This window comes from Cygnus atratus, chromosome 1 (assembly GCF_013377495.2).
Source record: "Cygnus atratus isolate AKBS03 ecotype Queensland, Australia chromosome 1, CAtr_DNAZoo_HiC_assembly, whole genome shotgun sequence".
NCBI classification, from domain to species: Eukaryota; Metazoa; Chordata; class Aves; order Anseriformes; family Anatidae; genus Cygnus; species Cygnus atratus.
The window spans coordinates 74910497-74934717 of NC_066362.1; the positions used below are offsets into that span (position 1 = coordinate 74910497).

At 38.5% G+C, this 24221-nt stretch overlaps 1 protein-coding gene across 11 annotated transcripts in view; it reads left to right on the forward strand.

The window, feature by feature from the left end:
* Window positions 1-24221, forward strand: part of SCUBE1 (signal peptide, CUB domain and EGF like domain containing 1) — a 213891-nt gene that overhangs the window by 145607 nt on the left and 44063 nt on the right. For all 11 annotated transcript variants that reach the window (XM_035540961.1, XM_035540960.1, XM_035540959.1 and 8 more), the window contains one exon: window positions 13812-13934. In XM_035540961.1, the coding sequence (XP_035396854.1) occupies window positions 13812-13934 (123 nt within the window). The remainder of the gene's footprint in view (window positions 1-13811; window positions 13935-24221) is intronic.

Genomic DNA, 24221 nt, shown 5'->3' on the forward strand with positions numbered 1-24221 from the left:
ATAGAAAAATACAAAAAGTTTTCCTTGGGTTTGATTCCCACAGAAAATTCATAGACTTCTGTTTAAGTGAGACCATCATTTTAATAAAGCTTGACTTTTTCGTAAATGCATAAGCAGCATTAGAGAAGACAGCACTAAAACAGCATGCTGAAAGCTACCCCTGAGTTTTCTGCTGAAGTGTATAACTTCCATTTGAAGGTGCACAGCCACATAATTTAGTTACTTGCCTTCTGCATAGCTTCAAGCAATGTAAATTCCCAAAGGACCTAAACTTTCACCTGCAAAAATTCTACAGTGTCTGAATTTCTGCCAGTGTCTGAGGTGCATACTCAGTCAAATTCCAGTTACCCTAAGCTCAAATCTGAATTACAATGGAAAATTGGTCTTCTTTTCTTGGTTCACTTGCTCTGGCAGGCATTCCCATGCCTAATAAATCAGAAAGCTTGTGAAAGGTTGTTTTCTGCTCATCTATGACTGGAACAGTTACTTGGAGGAAGATTGCATGGAAATCTGCCTTTCACTGCAGGAAACATAGGATTTGAACCCCAGTCTCATATGCATTTGCAAGTACACTAGCTGCAGGTCTGATAAGTATGAAGGAACTTCCACTTCCTCTTCAGAGGGAAGATGGGAATGAAAAAAAAAAAAAAAAAGATTGATCATAGTAAACCAAGAAGATGACTCATATCCATTAATGCTGTCTAGAAGGAACCATTGTCACTTCAATTCAGCATGAAGTGGGTAGGAATCTGTGTGTAACCTTTCTCTCTGCTGTCTCTGCAATATTTCCTACTGATTTTGCCTTTAGTAGTCATGTTATAGCTACATGAACATATTGAGCCAAGGTGGTTAAACACCTAATCCAAGATTAAGAATTACATTGGATTCACTAAGATACCATGCTGCGTAGCTGTTCTTGTCCTCCCTGTTGAATACATTCAGGTATGTTAGCATTTTAAATTAAAATGATTTTGAATGGTCTCCTCAAGAGTTGAAACTTCTAGAGGTTACTTTATAGAAGCAAAACTGCTCATAGCTGCCTGGACTACTACCACTTGAGATTGGCAGAATACTTTCTGTGCGTCCCCCATTAGCACTGTTCTTTAGTGCGATATCTGTCCGCAGATAGTCCGCACAATGAAAAGACTACTGGTGTTAGTGTCAATAGATGTATTAGCACCCATAGCAGGTCCTGAGACATAAAAAACAGCTTTTTTCCAGCTCACCTTTCTCTAGCAGCATGATGGTGAATCACATTTTTTCACACATCTGTTTAGCGTCTTCCCCATTGGACCCATACTGCTTTTGCAAAACATAAGTATTTGAGCCATTAGCTATAATGGGCTGTTAGCATTTTCCAGTGATCCCTCTCGAAAAAGGGAAAAAGCATATATACAAATGGCGTGAAAGAATAAACTGAAATGAAGTAAGCTGCTGGCAGTCATCATCTCCACTGCAGTCAGAGTGCTGTGGCACCAGCAAATGTCAGCATAAATGTCAACCACAAGATTACAGCAGCAGTGAGTTTTTTAAACAGGATCTCTGGCAAAGCCAGAAAGGGCACAGACCTGTTTGTTTTATTACCGTTTCTTCTGATTCATTTCCTTTGATAATAGCAGAACCTGAAATGGCCTTTACTTCAGTGGTGCTTCTTTAAGATAATTTATGTAGTTAATAGAGCAGTTGTACTCATGATTTTAGTATTGGTTTATACCATTGCTACTTGATGCCAGCCTAATTTGGTGTACAGCACATTAAATTTTGCTAACGTTCTGCTGATATGGTGCCTTATATTCATAGTTTGGTTTGGAAGTAGTATTTGGAAAATGGTCCTTACTCAGTCAAGGTACAGTGATGACTAGTGAGAGCAGGTTTTCATTTAAGCTAATAAATAGCTTTTATTTGCTTGCTGCACATACATAAAGCTATCTGGGTTGGATTGCTCTATCACAGAGCAATCATATGCATGTTCCTCAAAGCCCGTGAAAAGTTAATTAAGGGAAAGACAGGATTACTCTCAGTAGTATTTAATTTACTTTTGTGGTATCTCCACTAGAAAAAAATGCAAAATTTTGCAAATGGAAACAGATTGAGGTACAGTGAGTGCATTGACCCTCTGAAGAGGCTGACCTGAGCAAATGGAGCATTTTAACCATGGTTTCTCGGAGTGGCTAGTGAAAAAAAAAGGTTTTTAGGTGATCAGCTAGATAAAATTCAGTTGTTTTAGGGGAAGATTCTCAGACATTTCAGCAAGTTGGATCTTTGTGGGGTTTCAAGTCCAGAACCTCAAAAAAAAAAGTAATCAAAAATTACTAGTTCATTTTTAAAGCAGAGGTTGTTATTCTCAGGTGTTTGTATAGATTACACCTTCTGCCATTCTTCCTTTGATCCCCAAGGCCCATTTTGTTCCTGACACGGATACCAAGCTAGAACCTCTGTCCTTTCTTCTGTGCATCAGCTCTCAGTGAGCACTGACTTTGATTTTGTACCTCATGCCTTTTACTTCTCTCAGGAATCACACAATTTCCCATTTTTTTAGAATATGGTCAGAATTGGTGACCCTGAGGTAAAATAAGCATATCAGCCTTGGTCATTCCTAATGGGATTTGAAGTCTTACATTATATAGCTAAGGTACCTCCTTAAAAATTTGTGCATTGGGAAATAACACGGAACAGCTGGCATGCTCTGAACTCTGATCCTATTGCAATAACATGCTCATAAGCACATGCAAATAGCCTAATCCCAACCTATAGGATATCCACCTTACTTGCCTTGAAAATCCATCTGAATTGGGTTAGCTATTCCACTTCCCTTCAGAGTCTGACCAGTGAGTAATAAAGAGACTCTTCTTAATCTCAACAATAGAAACAAAATATAAGGAAAGAGTAGATGTTATTACAGTGGTGCAAACAGGCCCATGTTCTCCCTTCACACGTGGTAGTTGATGCAGCACAAAATTCTAGTCCCTCTTTGGTTTCCTTCTACCTGCTGTGTCACTCCCTCAGAAGAACTTCCTACTCCACAGGAATCAGACATCCTTGATTTTTATCAACACCAGGCCCTATCCTGTTTGTCAAAGCCAGTCCGCAAGCTGAGTATGTGTTGTCTATTAACAGCCCTTAAGTGTTTATTGAAGTGGTTTATTTTGAGTCCTTCTTTCTCTGTGATAGCTTTCTCCCTGCTTCTCATCAACTTAAACCTAGAGTAAACTTCTGAGTAGTCAAATCATGATCTAGTTTTCATAATTCATTATATAGCAATTCTACTTCCATCAGAGCCCTTACATGATTCTGCTTTCAAGCTATAGCAACTTACCCTCCCAGTGTTTGTAACGAGAAATAAGTGCATGTTCAAATATAAATGCCATTTAAGTTTGCTTCTCCATACATGTAAGTAAAAAGCTATCAGAAAACAGAAGAGGTCAGATATGATCACATGCCACTACAACCATGAATCAAAACAAAAAATAACTTTGGCCTCTCCATGCTGAACACAAGGGAATGAGAAAGAGCTGAAGTTGAATTTATAACAATGAATTTATTTACTGTTGAAGCAAACCCAAGGTCTCACCAACTTTGTAGTCTGCAGGAGTTGAAAGGGATTGAAGTCAAATACAAATCTTGTGGTTAAGGCCCATCTTTTATTCTAAAAACAAAAAAAAATCAAATGCAAAAACCTCTTATATCTTTGCATACATAAACTGTATGATGCAGAGGGGTGAATGGTCAGAGGAACATACTTGCCTTGTGTGAGAAGTCAGCACCTAAATAAATTCATGAACATGAGAACGATGTGAAGAAAGATGGTAATGGAAATGAAGGTTCTCCAGTAACTAGACTTGTGCTTTTAGGAGGAACAAAAATAGTCATCTTCTGTATAGCTCTATGTTGCACAAATTAAATGTGCAATTAAATGTACAATTAAAAATGGCTGAATTTTCTATAAAATGTCTTCTGGCAAACAAGTTCTGACAATTTTACAGTGCTTCTGCATAGTTAAAGGACAAGGTCACGTGTCATTTTCAGGAAGCAAGCAGATAGCTTCTTGGTAAAGGCAGCATGGACTGTGTGAATCTCAAACTGCTTTTTGATATATAGAAATGGACAGATTTTCCAGATTTTCTGGGTAGATGTTACAGCAACAGCAAAGGATCTCCTTGTCTTTTCCCTTTCCTAATCCACTGCTGACAAAACCCTTATTATTAAGAAAATAGAGGTGTTTGTGCCAAAGAGGCAACCAAAGGCAGCTAATTGGTGATTTAGGACTGTGAAAAAATGGATACAGCTACTTAACTGAAGAAAAAAGTAAAGAAAAAGCAACATTAAACTAGAGGAAAATTAAGACTTTTGTCATGAAAACAGCAGTCCTGTTGAGTGTTTGAGTACTGGTGAGAATTTCTGAGAATGCATACTTTGTGACATCTTTGGGAAAGGAGAGAAGACCATGTCAGAGTGCAACCCAGTAAATGCTTCTACACAGGATTCCTTGAAATATGAATCAACTGTATACATGGGCTACACTGCAGAGATAACAGGTAGACTTGTAGTTGGTGAAGGAAGAAGAAGCAAAGGAAATTTTCAAAATTTGTTACATAGAGGAGACAAAAGGAAGATTAAAGACAAAAAGGAATACTAAACAACAGAGGCAGTTTTGAAATTATTTTTGTTGTTTTGGTAGGACTTGAACAAGCTGCAAGATAATCTGTATCTGAGAAAACTCGTAAAACTCAGAATTCAGAGAGGGAAAACTGGTGGAAGAGCAGTGGTCAAGTTCAGTTTATCAAAAAAGCTGCTTGTTTTAGAAAAGGTAGCGATGACAAGAAAATCAGACTAGAGCATAAGCTCCCAAGGTAGCTACAAAAACAGTTTCAAAATATCTACCGAAATGTGGATTAAAGAAGCAAACATGAAAGCCTGACTGCAATAGCCTTATTATTGAGGCCACACTCATTTTATGTGATTATACCAATGTTAACCAGTCTCAGGACAAAGAACAAATAGGATCAACCTAATGTGAGAAAAATAATAACAGCATCTGGCAGGCAGCTGCAGCTTCTCAGTGCAGAGCTCTATGTCATGCCCAAAGAAGGGGCTGTAGTCACCTGTCCCAGCACTGCTGCCCTGGAAACAACTGTTTCAAGACTTTGAAAAGACCGAGGGGTGACTGGATTCTGCTTTTTTCCCCACTTTTTTAAAGAAAACAGAGATTTGACTGTTGTCAGTGCAAAGGCAAATCTGGCATGTGATTGGATGATAGACTGACCAAGGGACAGAGGGAGGCACAGAGAGAGGAGAAAGGTGGGCAGAGGTGGTGGTGAGACCATAATGTGGTAGAGAAGAAGATGTTGGAGAGAGAAAGAGATGCTTGTCACCAAGAGGAAATGTGCAGCATTCTGCAGGGAGAAAGCATAGAAAATATTTGGTGGTAGGTGGCTGCAAGTGATAAGAAGCCTAGAGAAGGAAGGAATCAGAAAAGTGAGGACTGGACTTTGACTGATGGGTATATATTTTGAGTGAGCACCAGAACAATTAATTTTAGATATGTAGACATTATTTGATCCAGATTTTCTAAGAGAGATGTGAAGTTCCAGGTCACAGTGAGGAAAAATGAAGTGATAAACCCACGGGATTTAAAAAATGAGAGGAAATTAAAATTTTAAATACCAACACAGGTGAAATTTTTCAGAAAGAAGAAAACAGGATGGAAGGCAATTAAAAAAAAAAAGAATTGGTGGAGAACAGAATCTGAGAAATGGAAGTAGAGCTGTGAATAACATCTGCCTTCTAACTGTTGCTGTAACTTTATCTAATCCAGGCTGTGACACTTCCACTGCACCATCCCTTTTTGGGGGATTGCCTTTTTTTAGGTTTAAGACATTCAATTCATTTGTCTGGTGTAGACTCATTCATGACAGACAAATATAATATAACAGATTATCTTCCATTAAAAAATTGCAGACTTGGGTCAGCTGCCATGTAACTCATTCAGTTTCATTCCTTCCCAAGGGTTCCATCTATCCTCACAAAATAAATTCATGTGTACTAACTTAGGGTTTTTTCATGAGTAGGCAATATCCCTGTTCCCTGGAAACTTGCAGTTGTTATTTGTCTTTGTGAACCTCCCCTTTGAAAATGCCAAATCCTTTAAATTAATGCTTGGGAGGGTCATATTTTGCATTTCAGTTGTTGAAAAGACCTTGCATTTATTCAACAATATAAAGGTCCCTGAGGATGAGCAACCACAGTTTATTACGTAAAAATGTACTGTGCTTTCTGTAATTTGGGGGTTGACTGCTCACATAATCATAGCTACCAACATTCAAAACTGACAGTACTTTTTTTTATTCCTTTTTTTTTTTTCATCATAAATAACAGCTTGTTTTTTATATGGCCAGATCCTGCTCTCAGTAAAGTATTTGTCTTCCCTGGTACAGAACTGATCCTTGGCTGGGTGAAGAAATGTCTTCCAAAAGTTTTGGAGGGTTAATGTTTGGTCACCAGCCAATTTTCTTTGATTCATTATCAGCAATAACGGATTTGAGTTATCATGGGTTAATAGTATTCAGCTGTCTTTTTCAGCAAGAGTACCTTTATCATCGTAAAGCCAACACAATTTCAATGGGATTTTAGAAAGCGCATCAGTGTCTTCAACTGTCCTTACCCAATACCAATTTCATTTTTTAATTGTATTTAATTAAATCAAACACAAGCAATTTTTAGATGCAAGTTGAGATTCTTGAAAATAAACATGCAGCTTCCTGAGCAAACAACAATTCCAAGGGGAAAAATTAAAATAACTAACAGTTAAGGTAAATTGAGTTAATATGCTGAGTCCGGAGATTCTTGTATCTTTGCCCAGCTTTCTCACTTGCCCCTGTGCTCTTCATTGAGATTACATGGAGAAATTAAATACTGTTAGAGCAAGGCACTGTTTTTTAGTGAGACAGAGTACAGAGAAGTTGCTCAAGTGTGTTAGCTCAGACAGTTTTGTATTTTCAACTTCTTTTTTTTAAATATACTTTAGGAGACACTGAATTAACTCCTTTACTGTAGTCATTGATTGTAACCTTCAGCAACTTGTATAGTTCTTCTCTGTCTCAGCTCTTCCTACATATAGCAGATAAGCATTAAATATAGAATTATTATGGTAATAGTGGCTATATGAATAATAAAGGTAGAAAAGTAGTCAGCCCAATATATTTGCACAATTCTGTACCACCATTTTAACCGCACCCTCCAAGTCTGCATATACTTAAACTGTCGTTATTGCCATCTGAGTTTCACAGAGTCTAATGTACTTAGCTTTCCAGATGCTTTGTAACAGAGAGACATTATTTGTTGTCCCCAGGTACAGACAGGAGTCCTAATTGCATACATATTTCTCCCTCTCCAGTGTATTGTAGAAAACACTTTGATTAATAAAATCTTACAGTTGGAGGAAAACTAACTATATTTTCTGCGATCTCTATTGCTTTTCTTTTTTTTTTTTCTTTTTTTGGTAGTTTTTGCATTTAGCTCAGCCTAGACTGTATTAACTGGAGCACCCTTATCTCTTGATTTCTCCAGTCCCTTTCACATTCTGGCATCACAGTCTTAAGACAGCTTGCACTGTTTGGGTTGGTAGCATTGCACTAACATGTTTTTAAGTTTAAAAAAGAATTCAGTGTTCAGCAAAATTGTAGATGGAAATCCTTTCTTTTCATATTAGATTTAGTAAATCCCTTCCCTTTCACAAATGAAAAATCAGGGTCTAAACTGTTCTGACAGCATTTCTAAGTTTTTTGCTTTCGAAGCTTTTTGTGTTTTATGAATCTAATTAACTGTAATAAGAAAATAATAGGACATAATGTTTATTTTACAAGGTGATTGATCTCTTGGCAGCATAGCAGACTCTTTTATTGATTGGTTGGTGGATAATGTCAGAGTGGATATGTCCTGGAGGAGAATACCTGACACCTAAATCCATATGTGACAAATTACCATCTGTGTTGGAAGACAAGTTTCTTCATGAAATTGCAAAGATAACAGGTGAAAATAGAGAAAGTGACATGAGGGAAATGTGTTGAAACCTGCACCAACCCTTCCATGCTCTATGAGCATTTACACAAAGTTCTCTATTTTGTGGGCCGTGTGTTTTCAGGATGAGGGAGATCAAATTTTAATTACACTCATTCCTGTTTGCCCGGTCTAGTTTTAGTTCTGTTAATTAGGAAAATTCCTTGCCCCACAACCTAGCCATAAAGCTAATTAAACAGATAACCTTCATTTGCTACCTAGTGGAACTTCAGTTCAGTAATGATTATCATACATTACAGTTAATTAGCACTGTGGGAGGGAAAATGAGGATGTCACTGAAGTGCAGAATTCAAATTAGAAGTCCTGTAATATATGTCTTATTTCATTTTATAGCTATCTGATGCAGGAAAGTCACACACTACCCTACCTGCCTCAGTTTCACCTTTGTTAAGGGAGAAATAATTAAATTTATCTCTGCTGCAGAAGTGTTGTGTAGCTTCAATGTAATAAAGATGTTAAGATCTTGTGCTTTGAAAGCCTCAAATAGAAGATACTGCATAAATAGAATTATTCCTCTCTGAAACATGCAAAGCGTGTTAGAGGCAATGAGCTACGTTTGGAGAGCACAGTCACAGGTAGAGTGGTGGAGCAGCACATGTACTTCTTAAAGTGGAGTATGCCTGTACAGTTCTGCACATATTCACAAAATCTTCCAGAACAAATCACTCAAAAGCCTAGCCCACAAAGGAAGAACAACTGTAATTTAACTACCTTTTTTTTTTTTACTATAAACTACTTTGATTCAAAATGCTTTCTTCAATTAAATTAATCCATTTGGAAGTATTGGTCCTGAAAATATCACGTGATTGTTACCAATACCCTGTTACACAGATGGAGTAAAGTAGAGAGGTGTTACAACTTGCCAAAACTGCTAGATAAACCCATTGTAAAACTAGAACTAGGACTTCTAACTCTCTGTAATCTACCAGACAGCATTTAGATTTAGGCTTTCTTACAGTGTCACCGAATCCAGTATGTCTGAGGATATGGAATATCCTTAATAAAATATCCCTGACATACATACAATAGGAAATGTTACTTAGTACATTGCAAGTGTAGCCTAATAGGTTATGTTTATGTTAATTCCAAATTCCTTAATATATTTCATGTTATATTGAGAGAAAAAAAAAAAGAGAGAGAGAGAAACTATTAAAATAATTGCAATCTGAGCATTGGTGGTAATGTAGAGCAAGATGTGCTTTGTGCAAGCTTATACTGTTTGACACGCTGTCTAAGCAAGATAGCCTGTTGGATTGTGCATGGGGATAGAATTCAAGTGTGGAAGAGTAAATTTGTTTTTCTGTGCCTCTATTTCCCCATCTCTGACAAGGTTAAAGAGTTTTGTGGCCTGTTTTATAAAGTACTCTGTGGTCTGCATGAATCACGAAACTAATACCTGTGTCAACAAGACAACAGTAGTTATAATGGTTAGGGAACAGTAGTGATTTTTAGAAGCATGAGAAAAAGAAAGAAAGAAAAGCAAAGAAAAATGTCGTGTCTAAGAATAAGAAGCTAAGAAGAGTTGTCAGACTTCCCACTTTGCAGAAAACATGTCTATTGATGCCCACTGTATGTTGATAATAGTATTGTTAATCTTAACATGCTGTCATTAGTAAAAACTAGAAGGGTGTGAAGCTTCTGTAATAATTTTAGGTTAATCTTGGAGTATATTATCTTCCTGAAGCTAGGTAGCATTTTTATACTGCAAAGGATTAGGCTGACACAATCAGTTCAAATATTTGTCCAGCCATTGAAAGGAGAAGTCTAACTTCCGCCTGTGATGAGGCTTTGGAAATCTCCATATCCACCATTGTTCAAGAGCTAAGTGAAGATTGCATATTGATTACCCTTTCAGTTGCATTTAAGCAGCTTATGTGGAAAGTTAAATTCTAAGTTGCTTAAAATCCCTACTTTTTAATTTGTTCTCTGACTTGCGTGCAGCAAGGCAAACCTTTGCGAGTTTATATGCATATACACATGTACATGCACACATACCCTGATCAAAACTAGCTCCTTCTAAACACGAATCACAATGAGCAGAGCTTAAAAAGGTACAAGTGGAACAGGAACAGTCTTTCCCATTATTCTTCACAATGACATGAAAACAAAAATAATGGAATGTCAGTTACCTCTAATCAAATTGTGGCTATGCGAGTAAATTTTAATGATTCTGTGATTTGTCATTGGTCTCTGTTTTCTGTTTCTGCATGTGTCCCATCTGTGCAGGGAACATCAGTTGGTGCTTGTACGTCAGTAGCTTGTATGAGCGAGGTATCATTTAACAGCATAGACTTACTGCATTAAGAGAAATCATTTTGGATTTCATTGCTAATGCACTGAAAGTCCATCAGGCCTCGTAGTCTGAAATGACCAGCACATTGTCTGAGCACTGATTGTCAGGGCATTTTGCCTGCAGAGAAACATCCTCTGCAGAGAAATACAGCTCTGTATATACTTTTGCATTCCTAGGGATACTGGGGAACAGAGCACTGTGGAAAGCTTGAGGCATTTTTATGCAACCTGTATCATCAATTGAAAAGGAGCCACTTCAGAGCTATAACTGAAGACACCAACTTTATGACTCTTCTACAGACAGTCCCAATAATAGTATGAGGAGATTTGACTAAGTAATTTCAAAGCTGGTAGATACCATGATGGGTTTCCACTGTGTTTCTTTCCCTGTGTGGTAAGCAGACATGTCACGGAAGTATACTCTGTGAAGTTCACAGAAGGCACTTGACAAAGTTGGGTACCAGTCAGTTTAAAGATAAATGGAGCCTCACCTTCTCACACAGTGGAATCATTTATTTTCACATGGCTCATAACACAAATTATCTATAGCTATGGAAAGAAAAATAATGGGAATATAGACTGTTGCAATTTATATGAACCAGTTAGACACTATATGGTTGGATACTGCTCTCTTTCAAGTGAAGTGCAGCAACACACCATTCTCCATAGAGTGAAATAATTTTACATGCCTTGTCATTCTTGCTATGGCCATGGAAAGAAATACAGTGAAAGCAGAGACACTGGTGCTGTTTGTGTTATTTAGAATGTTTTTGCAGCTAACAGTTTTGACCTCTATTCTGTTTTGATGGTCCTGGTTTCAGAAGGCCACGTCATGTCTTCCAGCTAGAAGAAATGAATAAATACTTTCTTTTCCTGTGGACTCTCCCAGGTTTTACCCAGACCCTGGCTCAGGATTATTCCAAGGAATTGCTGGTGTAAAACTGATATGCTGTATTGTTAGTGGAATTACAACAATTAACAGCTTTAAATCTACCCTCTGAGCCAGGGAGGTTTCATTTTTGTCCATTATGGACTTCAGAGACCCCAAAAAGAAAGTTAGCGAGACTGGAATTTGTAATTTAACACGTGAAATCCCGGGGCTGTCATTTAAAACATCAGTCCTCCAGAATGGTGTTTGACAGTCTGCAAGTAATTTCTTCTTCAAGCAGTCTCAACAGCAGAGTAGCCCAGAGGTCATGTTATTCTTATCATGGGTAAGAGAGACCTTCTTCATGATAGATGACTACTCTATGTGTTTGTGATACTTAATATATTAGTAATTTTAACTCACAATACCATTTGTCCAAAAGTTTTGTCATAGCAAGCTATAGCAAGCATTTTGTCATAGCAAGCAAACTATAGTTAGGTACACCTGTGCTGTGAAAAAGGATGGAACAGTTGTGGTGATCTATCATAAGACCTGTACCACAGTCCCCACATCCTAAAGTTAGGAGGCAGCACTCACAAGATTGGAAATGTCAGCCTGTGGGAATGGGTTGCTGCCTCCAGTCTCATGGTATTATGCAAAGCAGCCAAGAGTGTAATCTTCACCAGGTTTATCAGGTTGAGAGCCTAAGTTTATCTTTCTTGGCTACTCTATTTCAGTCACCAAAACTTGAGGACCACAGACAACAAACAAGACTCCAGCCATCAGCTCAGTTTGAGAACTCTGTTGCCTGAGACACAAAGATTGCAGCTACATTTGTGCAAAGCACTCAGGGCGTAGTACTACTACAGCTGCTACCTACCATTTTACCCTCATGCTTTTAATAGGATTGAATGCAAAAGCCACTCCTCTGCAGAACCAGACACAAAAGCAATAAGCAGCAGTATTAGTTCAGAGGGTCTCAGAGCAGCTTTCCTTTCTCTTTTCCAAAAATTCAGCTCACGAACAAACCTTTATAATGATGTATGCTGCCTTTGCTCATTTGAGTTGGACACCCTCCTGAACATATTTCTGTCAATGTCCATGCAACAAAGCACCATTTAGAAAAGCAGGCTGAAATTGCTTCGCAGCTATTAGAAATTCTAGATTTACTTCCTCACTGCTCTTGCAGACATATTTTGCTGCTGATTGTATTTCATGTGCAGGAATGTGGTAAAAACCATACAACACTCCCATATCTGTAATCATATGTATTCAAAAATGAGTGAATGACTCTCAAAGTCATCCTAAAATCAAGTTATTTTAAATGCTCCCTTCATTCACCAGCATCATGCATTTTGATAAATTTCCATCTCCACGTATTAGTTCCTAGCTTTGTGTTTTGCAACGTTTCCTTTTTAAATGGCCAGCTGTTACCTCAAAGTTTCCGAGCTTGTATAGTAAGAGAATTTTCAGAAGGGAAGATCACTCTCCACTCATTTTTCTCAAAGATCTCATTTTCACTTTCAGAAGTGTGCAGCCAGGGCTCTATGACATATTTCTTCTTCTCTGTATTTATCCCTAAAAAGACCTATATTTTTGGCAGTATTCTTCTCCTGAAAACTAGCAGGCTTGGTTTTTTTTTTATTTTTCAGAAAATGTGGATCCATGGTTTTATAACTGGGGGAGGAAGGAAAGGTGCTCTGTATTTCAGATGAGGTGCTATGACCTATTATATACCTATTGCACAAGCTTTTATAGAATGGAAAAGGGACTGGTCATTCCAGATTTTCCAAACCTTTGGGAGTAGTTATAGGGTGGAGGAAGTAGAGTCACGAGTCTGAAATTCAGAACAGAGGTCCTTATCTTCATGATCACTTTTTAAAGTAAGAGCCATTGATCCTGTCCTTCATACATATACATGGCTTTCAAATAAAGGCGATAGATGCTATGCCTTGAGAACAACTCAAGAGACAACATCTCACATGCACTTAGTGTTGCTCTGCAAAAACATCAAATCAGAAAGGTTAGAGGTGTGAAAATGGTTATTCAGTGGCACTGTGTTCATAGCCGACAAACTAGCACATAATCCTAAATGTGAGCAAATGTACCTCTGCATTTCTTTATGTAGTAATAATGGAAGTATTTTGTGATAATTCAAATCAAATATGTTTTGCTTTGTGTTTGTTGTTATTTCATTTTTTCAGATGCTGTTAGGTTTTGATAGTTCCTATGTAAGGTGAGGGATTCACATCTCACACAGTCTGAAGTCTAGTGTTAGGCACATCACTACATCTACAAAGAAACTTCCCTAAATTTTTTTTTTAACATCAAAGTGCCTTGGCTTGGTCATCTGTTGGTTGAACTGCTGAGAGAAATACTTCTGTCTCCAGAACAATTCATCCATAGCTCTTTTGTAAGCTTTTCCACAAAGGTTTGGGAAGGGATACATTTGACAAACCTGTTTCTTAGTGGGGACTGCAGCCTCCTTGGGGATCTGAGTAAAGTCCTATATTCCTGCCCTGAAATACTCTAATTACAGCCATGAACTAAATTTTTGCCCATTCATTCCTTGCAGATATTGATGAATGCTTGGTAAACAATGGTGGCTGTGACCATTTCTGCCGAAACACGGTTGGCAGCTTTGAATGCAGCTGCCGGAAAGGCTATAAACTGCTCACGGATGAACGGACCTGTCAAGGTAAATCTTCACTTATTTCACTCTTTGCAAAATGAGGATGTTAATTTGTTAATTTCGACTGATTTTTTGGGGGGAGGGCAGTGGGCGGGGGAGCGAGAATTAAGTTTTAAGTATTACAGATTTTAATCATACTGTCATAGGAGGTAAAGTTAGAAAAGACCTGCCAGATTTTGATAATCTGAGATTGGTTTAGAATATTTCTGGAAATGTCTTGTTTCGTTGTTTTTAGTAGTAGGAATGCCAGTGTCCTGAAGCAGGAAAATCCCTGTGGTGTAGTGTAATAAGCACAGGCAGAATCTTATGTTCAAATCCTTTAATTTGCTGTGATCTTTATGGGACAGAGGTTTACCATATTTACACTGGATTAATTTGGGGTAATTTACTGGAATAGAGCATTTGCAACAGTTAAACTGAAAAAAAGAGTGTAATATATGAGCTCGCCTTTGCCTGATAGAATCTGCTTATGGAGCAATCATTGAAGGACTTCTGTGAGAATTCAGATGAAGTATGATTTATGTCAAGTTTTTTGTTTGTCATGATTTGTTACTTAAGTCATATAAAATTATATATTCTATGACCAATTAAGTGCATAAGTACTTCCCATTTCAGTACAACAACCCATGTACATTTGGAGAAATTACACTTTAAATAGAGAAAAGGAAGGAAGTATTCAAGGATTTTTTTTCTACAGGAATTGCCTTTTTATTAATTATCTGCATGGGCTTTGCACACGTAAAAGTTATGAAGTCCAGAACAGCATTAGTATTTTAGAGCTTCTTTGTTCATCAACAAAGGAGAAACAAATGTCTGAAGATACATACGTCATTCAAAAGATTTTCCATTGATTCTCATTGGTACTTCTATTATCTGAGAAGTCTACTCCACCCTGAGTGTGTGGTTAGCCACTGAGGAGTCAGTGCAAGGTTGGTTTCATGCTGGGACAGGATGAGAAAAGCTCAGACCAGAACCATTAGTTCTATGATTAGACAGAAACAAATACTGTTGGGTCATGTCAGACAAGGATAAGTTGTCAGGTTCCAATACACCTGCTAAAAATAGGAACAAAACGTTAAAAAGAAACATTCCCTTCATGATGCATCTAGAGATAGTTAGGAATAGTTTCTGGTTCTTGAATTTCTTGTATCATGACAGTTTCTCACTGCGGTATCAGCCACAGGTCTTGACACTGAAGTCATTGTAATTACACCAGGGAAAAACTCATAAAGAAAGTTGAGACCTGCATTCTTGTTAGGCAAGAGCAGATAAAAAAATTATGTGTTCATTGTTCAAAGTCTTGGTAACAGACTTTGAAATCTGCCTGTAAATAATCAGTTATTTCTTGTGATCATGAGAAACTAGAAGCAGTTCTGTAAACATCTGAGTTTTGTTTCTTCATGTGCCTGGGCTGCTGAATGAATTAGTTGCTGATGACAGTACATACCATGCAATGAATGAAGCCATAGCTGATTTTCTCACCCTCATGTGATCAGACAAGAATTGTTGGTTTGGAAATACAAACATGACCTGGCCATCCTACTTTTGCCATTGTCAATGAACAAGGGCAGGCACTCTGTCTGCCTCTACACGATACTTTGACTGACATGTTAACTGTAGCTTATCTGCTGCACTAACAGCCTGATTAGTGCAAGCCCAGAGAATTCTTGCTCTGGAGAATTGCTTTGGTCCCAGAAATGCTGGTCTTTCATAGTGTGAAATGGGGAGGACAAAGTTATTTCCTGTTTGAAGTCTGAGGTATTTGGGCCCCAGAGACTGATTATAGCAACTATGGTATGATGCCAGCTTTGTGGAGGGACCACTGTGATAATTCTGTTCCTGTCTGGTGCTTGAGATGATAATTGTTGACTTAGGCAAACAAAAGGCCTGCTAACAAAGAAAAAGGAAAAGTGGATATAGATCAAGAAATCTGATGTACTAGTCACTTATACTTTGTTGCTTCCCCTGCAAAGGGAATGTAGTTCGTGGAACTGTTGATACTAATGTCAGGTCTGACAGGAAAATGTGGTTGGGGGTTAAGTCACACTGCTGGCATATAAATCATCCATGTTTTTTTCTGGTAAAATAAGAAATATTTTTTCTGGTAATAGCCAGTCAACACTGACCATTACTGAGAGATTCAGAGAAATTTATTTTAAGTATATTAGCCTTTTCAATGAGTGAATTAGAGAAGTTTAATCTGTCTTTATAGAAGATGCTGTTATTTGTGTTATATCTGTTATTTTGATTCATAAGAGAGTTTTTAGGACTTGCGATTTTGCTGTAACATTGCCTTTCTCCTCTGGTTTTCATTTTAAAACTAAAGATTTCTTTAAGTTATAAATCAATGTGTTTAGCAAATACTTATTTAGGACCTTGGAAGTATATGTTGTTTGGGGTTAAGTCCTATTTAGTTCAGATGGCCTCGCTGGTGTATAGGGAGTTCATCTCCAAATGAGTCCATCACTCACATCACGGAACAGATTCCGCCAACATTAAACAAAATACCCATGGAAGCAGTCAATAAGCGTGCCCTTTTAAGACCTGCAGAATCCCTGGATAAGTGTGTGTGTCTGGTTCACAAGAAAGAACCTGTAAAGAAAAAAGCCACAGAGATACAGTCTATGTTAGCAACATTTTTCAAACTGTTGAAAAATACAAATAAGCTGTTGCTGCATAACTTTATTTATGTGAATGTTAACTTCAGCACAAGGCAACTTTACATGCTTCAATAAAAAGGTACTTTCCATATTCCCTGTGAAACTCAGGTTGTCCCATCTCACCTCATTTCCTTGTTGTCTTTTCATTGTAGACCTATGTAGACCCATTGTAGAGAGAAAGAGCCAACTTCAGGATTGTAGAGAAATTGTATCAAAAGTCTCAGACTTTGTTCAGGCTGTTTGCATAGCTCCCGCCCCATTGTACCAAATGCCTTACACACATTCATTATCTTTGTGAAGAGGAAAGTATTTCTCTCTGAGTTTTTCAAGCCGGAAGGGTGAAGTCCAATATAGTAGCTTGCCTAAGATCACACATAGGAATGCCTAGACAGTGCAGAGAATTTTTTCTCAAGTTTTTGTGAATCTGCCCTCTTCCTTCATTACAAGAAAAAGGAAAAAGAAAAACAACAACAAAAACTCTTGTATTTGTGTTTATACCCTGCTACAAAAATTCATAATTTTTCAGTAACTCTGAAGCTTGCTGATCAGTTGGAGCCACTGGCTAGCCACCCTGCATGTAGAGGGCTTGTATAAGCAGCCTTTGCATTTGTAAAGTGCATTAAAATGTTCTGCATTTGCCTGTTTACAGCTAAACCATTTTTAGCCCTGGTTGCAAAGAAAACTATTGTCAATCACAGATTACTTCTGCTAGGGAGTGGTTCTCACGCTGGGGCTCCTTGTTAGACAAGGCAAATGTAGGGGGTTTCTCTTCCTTTCCCCTCCCCTGCATTCCAACCATTTAAAAGGAAACTTATTTGTAACCCAGAAGGTGAAGAATCCACATTGCCTTGCCAGCAATATTGTGGAGACTAATACGACTTTCCCAGAGTCTCTCTTTTCATGCAAACTTAAAAATAGTGTTGTTTTTTTTCACTTTTGACGCTGAAATCACTGTTTGACAATGCCAAACCCATCTATTGTGTATTATTTTAAAAGATCCCTTAAGCCTAAAGAATTTAAAACTCATTGGTATGGAAAGAAACCATTGGATCTGTTTGTATAAATCTTGCAAAAAGAGGCCCGCGTCTCCTTTGAGCATTTAATAGCTATATTTATAGCAAGGAGAGGTTATATTTGTAACCTTTGCAATAATTAACAGCAGGACAAGAATTCAGATTAGTTTTAGAACAACATCAGCAACATAACATCGAGCAAGACTGCTTAAAGCTGAATGTGTATAAGTGCAGACGTAATTACCTTAATCCTCAGCCAATATGAGTTTTAAAGCCAGTTAACTTAATTGCTTATTCAGTTTCTGTTTGTTGTGCAGTGATCTTGGAAAAAATTCAACAATAAGCACTCTCTCTGCTCCACTCAAGATCAAGCTTCATTAAGCACCCAGAAAAATGTGTGAAATTCTGTCATAAATAATTTTCTCTTCCTGCTGTAGGAATTGCCTTTTGCAAGGGAAGACAAGGAGAGACAGCATGCACATTTGTCATAACTCTCCAGGGAGTCCATCTGTCATAACTCTCCATTCAGAAAAAAAAATAGTGCTTTTAGTGGGACCATGCAGTGAACAACATGCAATACTTTGGACTGCTAAATCTACACTCTGCTCCTCTGCCCCTCTCTAACTCTGCCCAAAATTGTGCCAAATCCTTGTATGCTGAGGAATTTAACCTTCTGCAGGAGGCAATTCAAGGCATTTGCATCATTCTAGTCCACTTACAGCCTCAAAAGCAGGCTTAAGTGGGCCTTGATGATTGCTAGATCTCACAGACATGGTGTTCAGCCATAATGAAACCTGTCCAAGCAGCCATTTCACCAACCATGTCAATCGATACAGCCACTGTAAAAGGAGATGATTGTCCACCAGGCAGAAGTACCCCTCTGGCATGTGGAATACCTGCACAGGCTCTCTGGCATTTCTAGAGCTTCTTTAATGCTATGTGTTCACAATCAGTAGTTGATGGCATTTTTTATTCGCTTTGACATATTTCCTGTTTGATTGTTGATTATTCTTTACTGCTTTCCTACCAGATTTGAAATGAATGCAATGACTATTTTATAACTAGGTGTTGGAATACAGTGCCTCATAGTCTGCTATTGGTAGTACTGTTATCTGTCTAAAGGAAGTTCAGAGATGTCAGTTTATTCAACAGGAAATCCAAAACAAAATTTGGCTCACTAGCTTCATGATATATTGATTTTTCCTTCTAGTAATTTTCTGTGGGCACATTTTGCTAGAGGTTTGGGGTTTTATAACACTACAAAACTATCCAGTAAAAGCCCAAGTATAGCTGATTTGTTTTGTTGTTTGTTTGTGTGCTTTTTTTTTTCCTTCAAGAAAAAGAGAAAGATGTGAGCATATCCACTATCATGTTCATGTATTTGGACTTGTCTTTCTTTCTTTTAAAGCAATGTGTTTCTTATGCGCCCTACTGTATCCCACCTTCCTGTCTCCTCAGCTTCACTTCCAGACAAGTGTTCCTCAAAACTTGACACTCAAGGAGTGGAGAAACTGAAAGAGATGGCTAGAGCCAGGTATGCTGTGAGCAGATATTAAGGCAGTTTCCTTAGTAACTGCCAGCATATCACAATGCTGACCTGTGAAATACTTCAAACATTGCCCAACTGGTGTTTTTGGTTTTTTCTGTTTTGTTGTTGTTGTTGTTCTGTTTGTGTTTTTTTTTCCCTCAGGTTGTCTATGAGCAGGCTTTAAATAAGATTTGAACCTAGTCTTAGGGCTGCTTTGTTAACCCGTACACCACAGAACCATAATCCATGCAGTCCTAAAATAATGCTGTTAAATGAGAGACCTTTTTTTATTGCCAAGTAGGTTTTCTTTCCCGAGAATTTGAAGGGATTAATCCTAGCTGACCCTATGAGTGATATGTTAGTAGAAGGATGCTTCACATAGAGCTACCAATGGATAATTGTAAAGAGATACCTTCTTGCATTTCAGAACAAGAGAAAGAAAATAGCACCTTGAAAAATACAGTAACTGTCTATGATCCAAGGATCACACAGGCCTGATCTTGAAACATTGCCATATTAATTGGATATCTAATCCCCCCTAATAACATCCATCTTTTCACTTACTTGTGCAAAATATGCGCTATTAGCCTTCCAAGGGCAATCTCTCACATGATATCTCCATTTTGAAAATGCGTATGAAATGAGAGATTAATCATACAGGGAATGACAGATAGAAAGTGTTTGTGGGAATTATTTTCGGCCTAAAGAAGCCCACAAAGATTAACTACAAAGATCTCTCTATACTCTTCTGTATGGAAGCATTGATAATAAATATGGCTGTACAGAACCAGTTTAAACTCAAGTAAATCAGTGCATCCATACCAGCAGCACTGAATCGTCAAGCATCTTGAATATAGAGGGACCAAATTAAAAAATAAAAAGGAACCAGAGATGGTTTTCTTCACTAGGTTACATGACAGTGACCTGCCACCCACATTTGATCATGTAACCCAGTAAAGCAGTTGACCTTGTCCCGGTCACATAATCTGATGGAGGTCTCAGGATGAGGGTACAGCCCTTGCATTGATTTATACAGCCACCAGTCTTAAGTTACTTAACTGAATGCATGGATAGAGGTCAGGGCTGGAGCATCTGTCTCTCTCTCTCTCACTGCACCGTGAAAATGGAAGACAGGGAGAATCCCGTGTCCCGTGCCCCAGTTTTAAAAGCCTGAAAAAATTCCTTGTACCAGGAAAGGGGAATTTTATGCCATGACTCTCCAAGCCTAGACAAAATTTCTTTTTACCTTACTGCTGCTCCTATAACTCTTCTTGCTCTGAGTAGCTCAGGTGAATAGCTGAGTATATCTATCCTAGTGTAGTCCCAGAGACAGTGAGCTGTGGGAGATTGCAGATGGATACAGCTGCACCATGCTGTAATTGCACACATGATGAAATCTTTCAGCTAATCTGTACTGGTGCTAGAACCTATGTTTCAAGTAAGTTAGTTTAAAAGACACTGGTTGAAACCCTGATCCCTCATATTCAATGGATCAGCATCACAGTTTGGCTGACTTACCAGTGAAAACTGTTAAAAAGTTTTGTTGTTGTTCCACACTTTTCTTTCCTTTTCTTCCCCACTAAAGAAACAAAAGAAGCAAATGTACAATAACAGGAGCATTATTTAGCCTGTCCCTTCTTTCTGGAATGGCACTAAAGTACTGCTCTGTCACAGCTTCACAGCCAGGCAAGAGACATAAAGGGGATAGTAGCAGAAATATTACTTAGTGTGTTTTTTTTTTTTCTTAATATTTAAAATACATTTTTACCTTAACCCACGCAAACCTCTCTCTCAGGATGTCACACTTGTGGTTCAGGACTGGACTGCAGGCAGTGCAGAGCATTAGCAAGCCTTAAGGGTGCTGCTCTCTGTGTCCCTGCAAGAGAAGGCAGCAATGGGGATGAGGAGCTAGCAGGCTTACAAGTCCCCTCACTGACATTTGCCTGAGTTTGCATGTGCTGTAAGCTGTAGATTTTCAGCAGACAGAGAAAATATCCAGGGCTTCATTTTGCTCTCGCTTATATAAGTAAGAAGGCTACTGTACTTGGCAGACTTCTGTACTCACATTGCAGTCACACTAAAGGAATCTGCTGGTCCTCATTGCATTAAACCACTTGAACAGGGTGAGTCAGTGCCAGTGCAGGGTTGACTAATGAGAGAAAGGGATGAAGGGACACAAGCCATTTGTGTGTCAACACTCATTTGTGTGATACACATGAAGAAGAGTGGTTTTACCTTGATGCACTTGTCCCCTCACCAACATAAGATAGCCATGCTGTAAGATACAAAATACATTTTCTTGATTTGGACTGATTTGCAGCCAATCCAGCTATGTCTGGCCCAGTATGTTTGGTTCTATGCACATGTGGCGTACAAACAGCTGTGCTGGTTCAGCTGCTGAGGTGGGTTGAGAACCAGGAAGAATCTGGAGTGCTGGAGGTGATCCTGGGAGCTGCTTGTGGAAATCAGTGTGTCTCACAGAAAGAAAATTTGAGATGATTTCCCTGTCACTGATCATGTACGTTCCCTATGCATATTTTCTGTAAGGCACTGTGTGTCACTGAGGCTTGCAAAAATATCTTGCTTATGACAGGCACCATATTGCTTCTGGCATCAGGTTGAAAAATACTCTGCTGGGAAGCAACATGTTACATTGTCAATAAAAGGAATACATCTCAAAACCTTTCTGTTATACATGGTGCTTACTCTTGGTGTCAGTGAGATTGTGAATAGTGGTACAGTCTGCCTCTGTGAGAAAAAAAGGGTTGCAAGATCATACGCAGAGACAATAAATACCTCAGGCATAAATTATGAACAGTTCTAGCCAGTACAAGTTTGTTTGCCAAGTGATAGTATCTCCCATGTTGGTTGTAGCAATTATGTCTGCTGAAATGTGAAAACAAATACATTCCCCCCCCACCTCCAGTTCTCCTCTCTTCAGCACATACAGATTTATCATAAGTTAAAAGTAAATTTTGTTTGGTGGCTGCTGCTTGGAAGGAATATTAGACCTCATAATCTAGGCTTTAAATCAATTTCTAATGGGATGAGACCTAATGTGGGGAGGGCAGCTGGGGCAGGTTATTCCACCTCTATTTTCCCATGAAGCTTCTGACACGGGCTACTGTTGGAAGTAAGATACTAGATTAGTTTGACCTCAGGTCTCATTCAGTATTGCAGCTATTATATTCCCGTGTTAAGCTCTGTAACGCATATTGCTATAAAATTGCTTTCTACAGCTCTGTCTGACCCCCCCCAGTGATGCTGTGCGTGGGAAGCCAAGCAAAACTTTCTGTTAATGTTTAGAAGGAGAATTTGAGATATATTTTTCATTTGATGCTGTAGGATTTAGTATATGCATAGTGCAGAAATGATTTTACTGGATTAAAATCATATTATGTATTAATGAATTACCAGGATATGAGTCAGCCTTGGAATAGTTTGAGCAGGAAAGTAGCATTGTTCCACAAACAATAATCTGTTGATAAATAGTGGTGAAAGCTGTAATTCAATAGGAATTGTTTTTGAAGAGAACCAGAGGGAGACTCTATGTATATATATTCTCCACTATTGCAGTGGTGCACCTTGAGATAATGCCATGTTACAGCTCTCACTCATTTAATCACCTTAAGGTCAGGAATCCTTTACACTAAGTGCTGTACAGAATTGCAGGAAAATGACAACCCTATCCCAAATGTTCAGAGGAGCTCCATCTTCCTGTGCTTGTTTCTACCCTTCTGGGCCTTTTAAAAGTGCTCAATTTTGTGTACTTTTTTCTAATGAGAATAAAATCCCTTAAGATCCTAACTCATTTAAGCAAAGGAGTGTGATTTTCTTCCAGAAGCCATGTTATGAACTGTTACTACTTGTGTTGATAATTTTCTGATGAGCCCTGTGTTAGGACAGGTGAGATAAAAACAAAAATTTAAGCCCAAATATTAAGAGGCAATGAGATGGAGGAGTATTTCCTGGGTTATTGTTGGGTGGAGTTTTTTTTGATTCATATTTGCAAAAAGCTTCTGTTCGTGTTTTTGGAGTGATACCTGCCATTTCTGGACTCCCTGGAGGCCGGCCTTCCTGGGCGGAAGTAGTGGCATGGAGCAGAGCACACATGAAGAGCCCAATGGAGGGTACACTTTTCTGCAGGCACAAGCCACAACTCATGGAGCCTGTGGCAGACCATGAGTTGCAGGCAAACAATCAGCAAGCATGTGGCAGAGACAAGAGGCTGTCTCTTTTCATGGCCTCTTCTGCTTTTCTCATTGCCTTACAGTGGCAAGCATTTTCACCTCTCCGCTTCCATATGCCCTCCTCCCACCTTGATCTGATCCTCAGATTGAGTGCTTGCAAAGAAGGAGGTGACTTGTGCTAGTTCTGGACCTCAGGACAAGGCTTCTAATTACTTTTTAAACAAGCCTTTGAAGCAGAGCCAGAGAACAGCAATTATTGTTTATATTAAGTGGCCACTCACTTCATTGGGAGCTTGAAGTAAGCTAGGGATGCACAATCAGAATGACAGGAGGTGAAGTGCAGCATTTGATTTTTCAGTTGAAAGCTGAAACTGTGTTGTTGTACTTGCTCTTTCAGCACCATCAAATAACACTAAAGCAGATTTTGACCCAGAGTAGCTCCTTATTCCTTCAAGAAGTCTCACTAGCAGCTACTACTCAGCGGTGATGGAGACAGCTTGGCAAAGAGAAGTTCTCTCTTTCCAGAAATATGTCTAAAAAACAAATGTATTGCAGGATAGAGGGAATATTCCTCACTTGATACACAGAGGGTAAAGCCTTTTTTGTTTGTCTCATCAGGCTGTTAAGTTGCTCTTACAGAGTTGCTGTGTAAATAGTGGCTTGAGCAGAGTGCAGACAACTAAACATGTTTATATTTGTAGGAAAACAAATAAACCTGCCTGAAGTTTCTTTTAATGCATTTCTGCTGTTGATATATGGCTTTTCCTACCCCAAACATTTGACGCTGTAGCAGTTTATTGCTGTAATAGCAGTAGATAACTCAACTTGCCTTTGCCTTGGAAAATGATTGATTTTGGAAAAGGATACGTTTGTTTATAAAATCTTGGCAATGGTCTGATGAA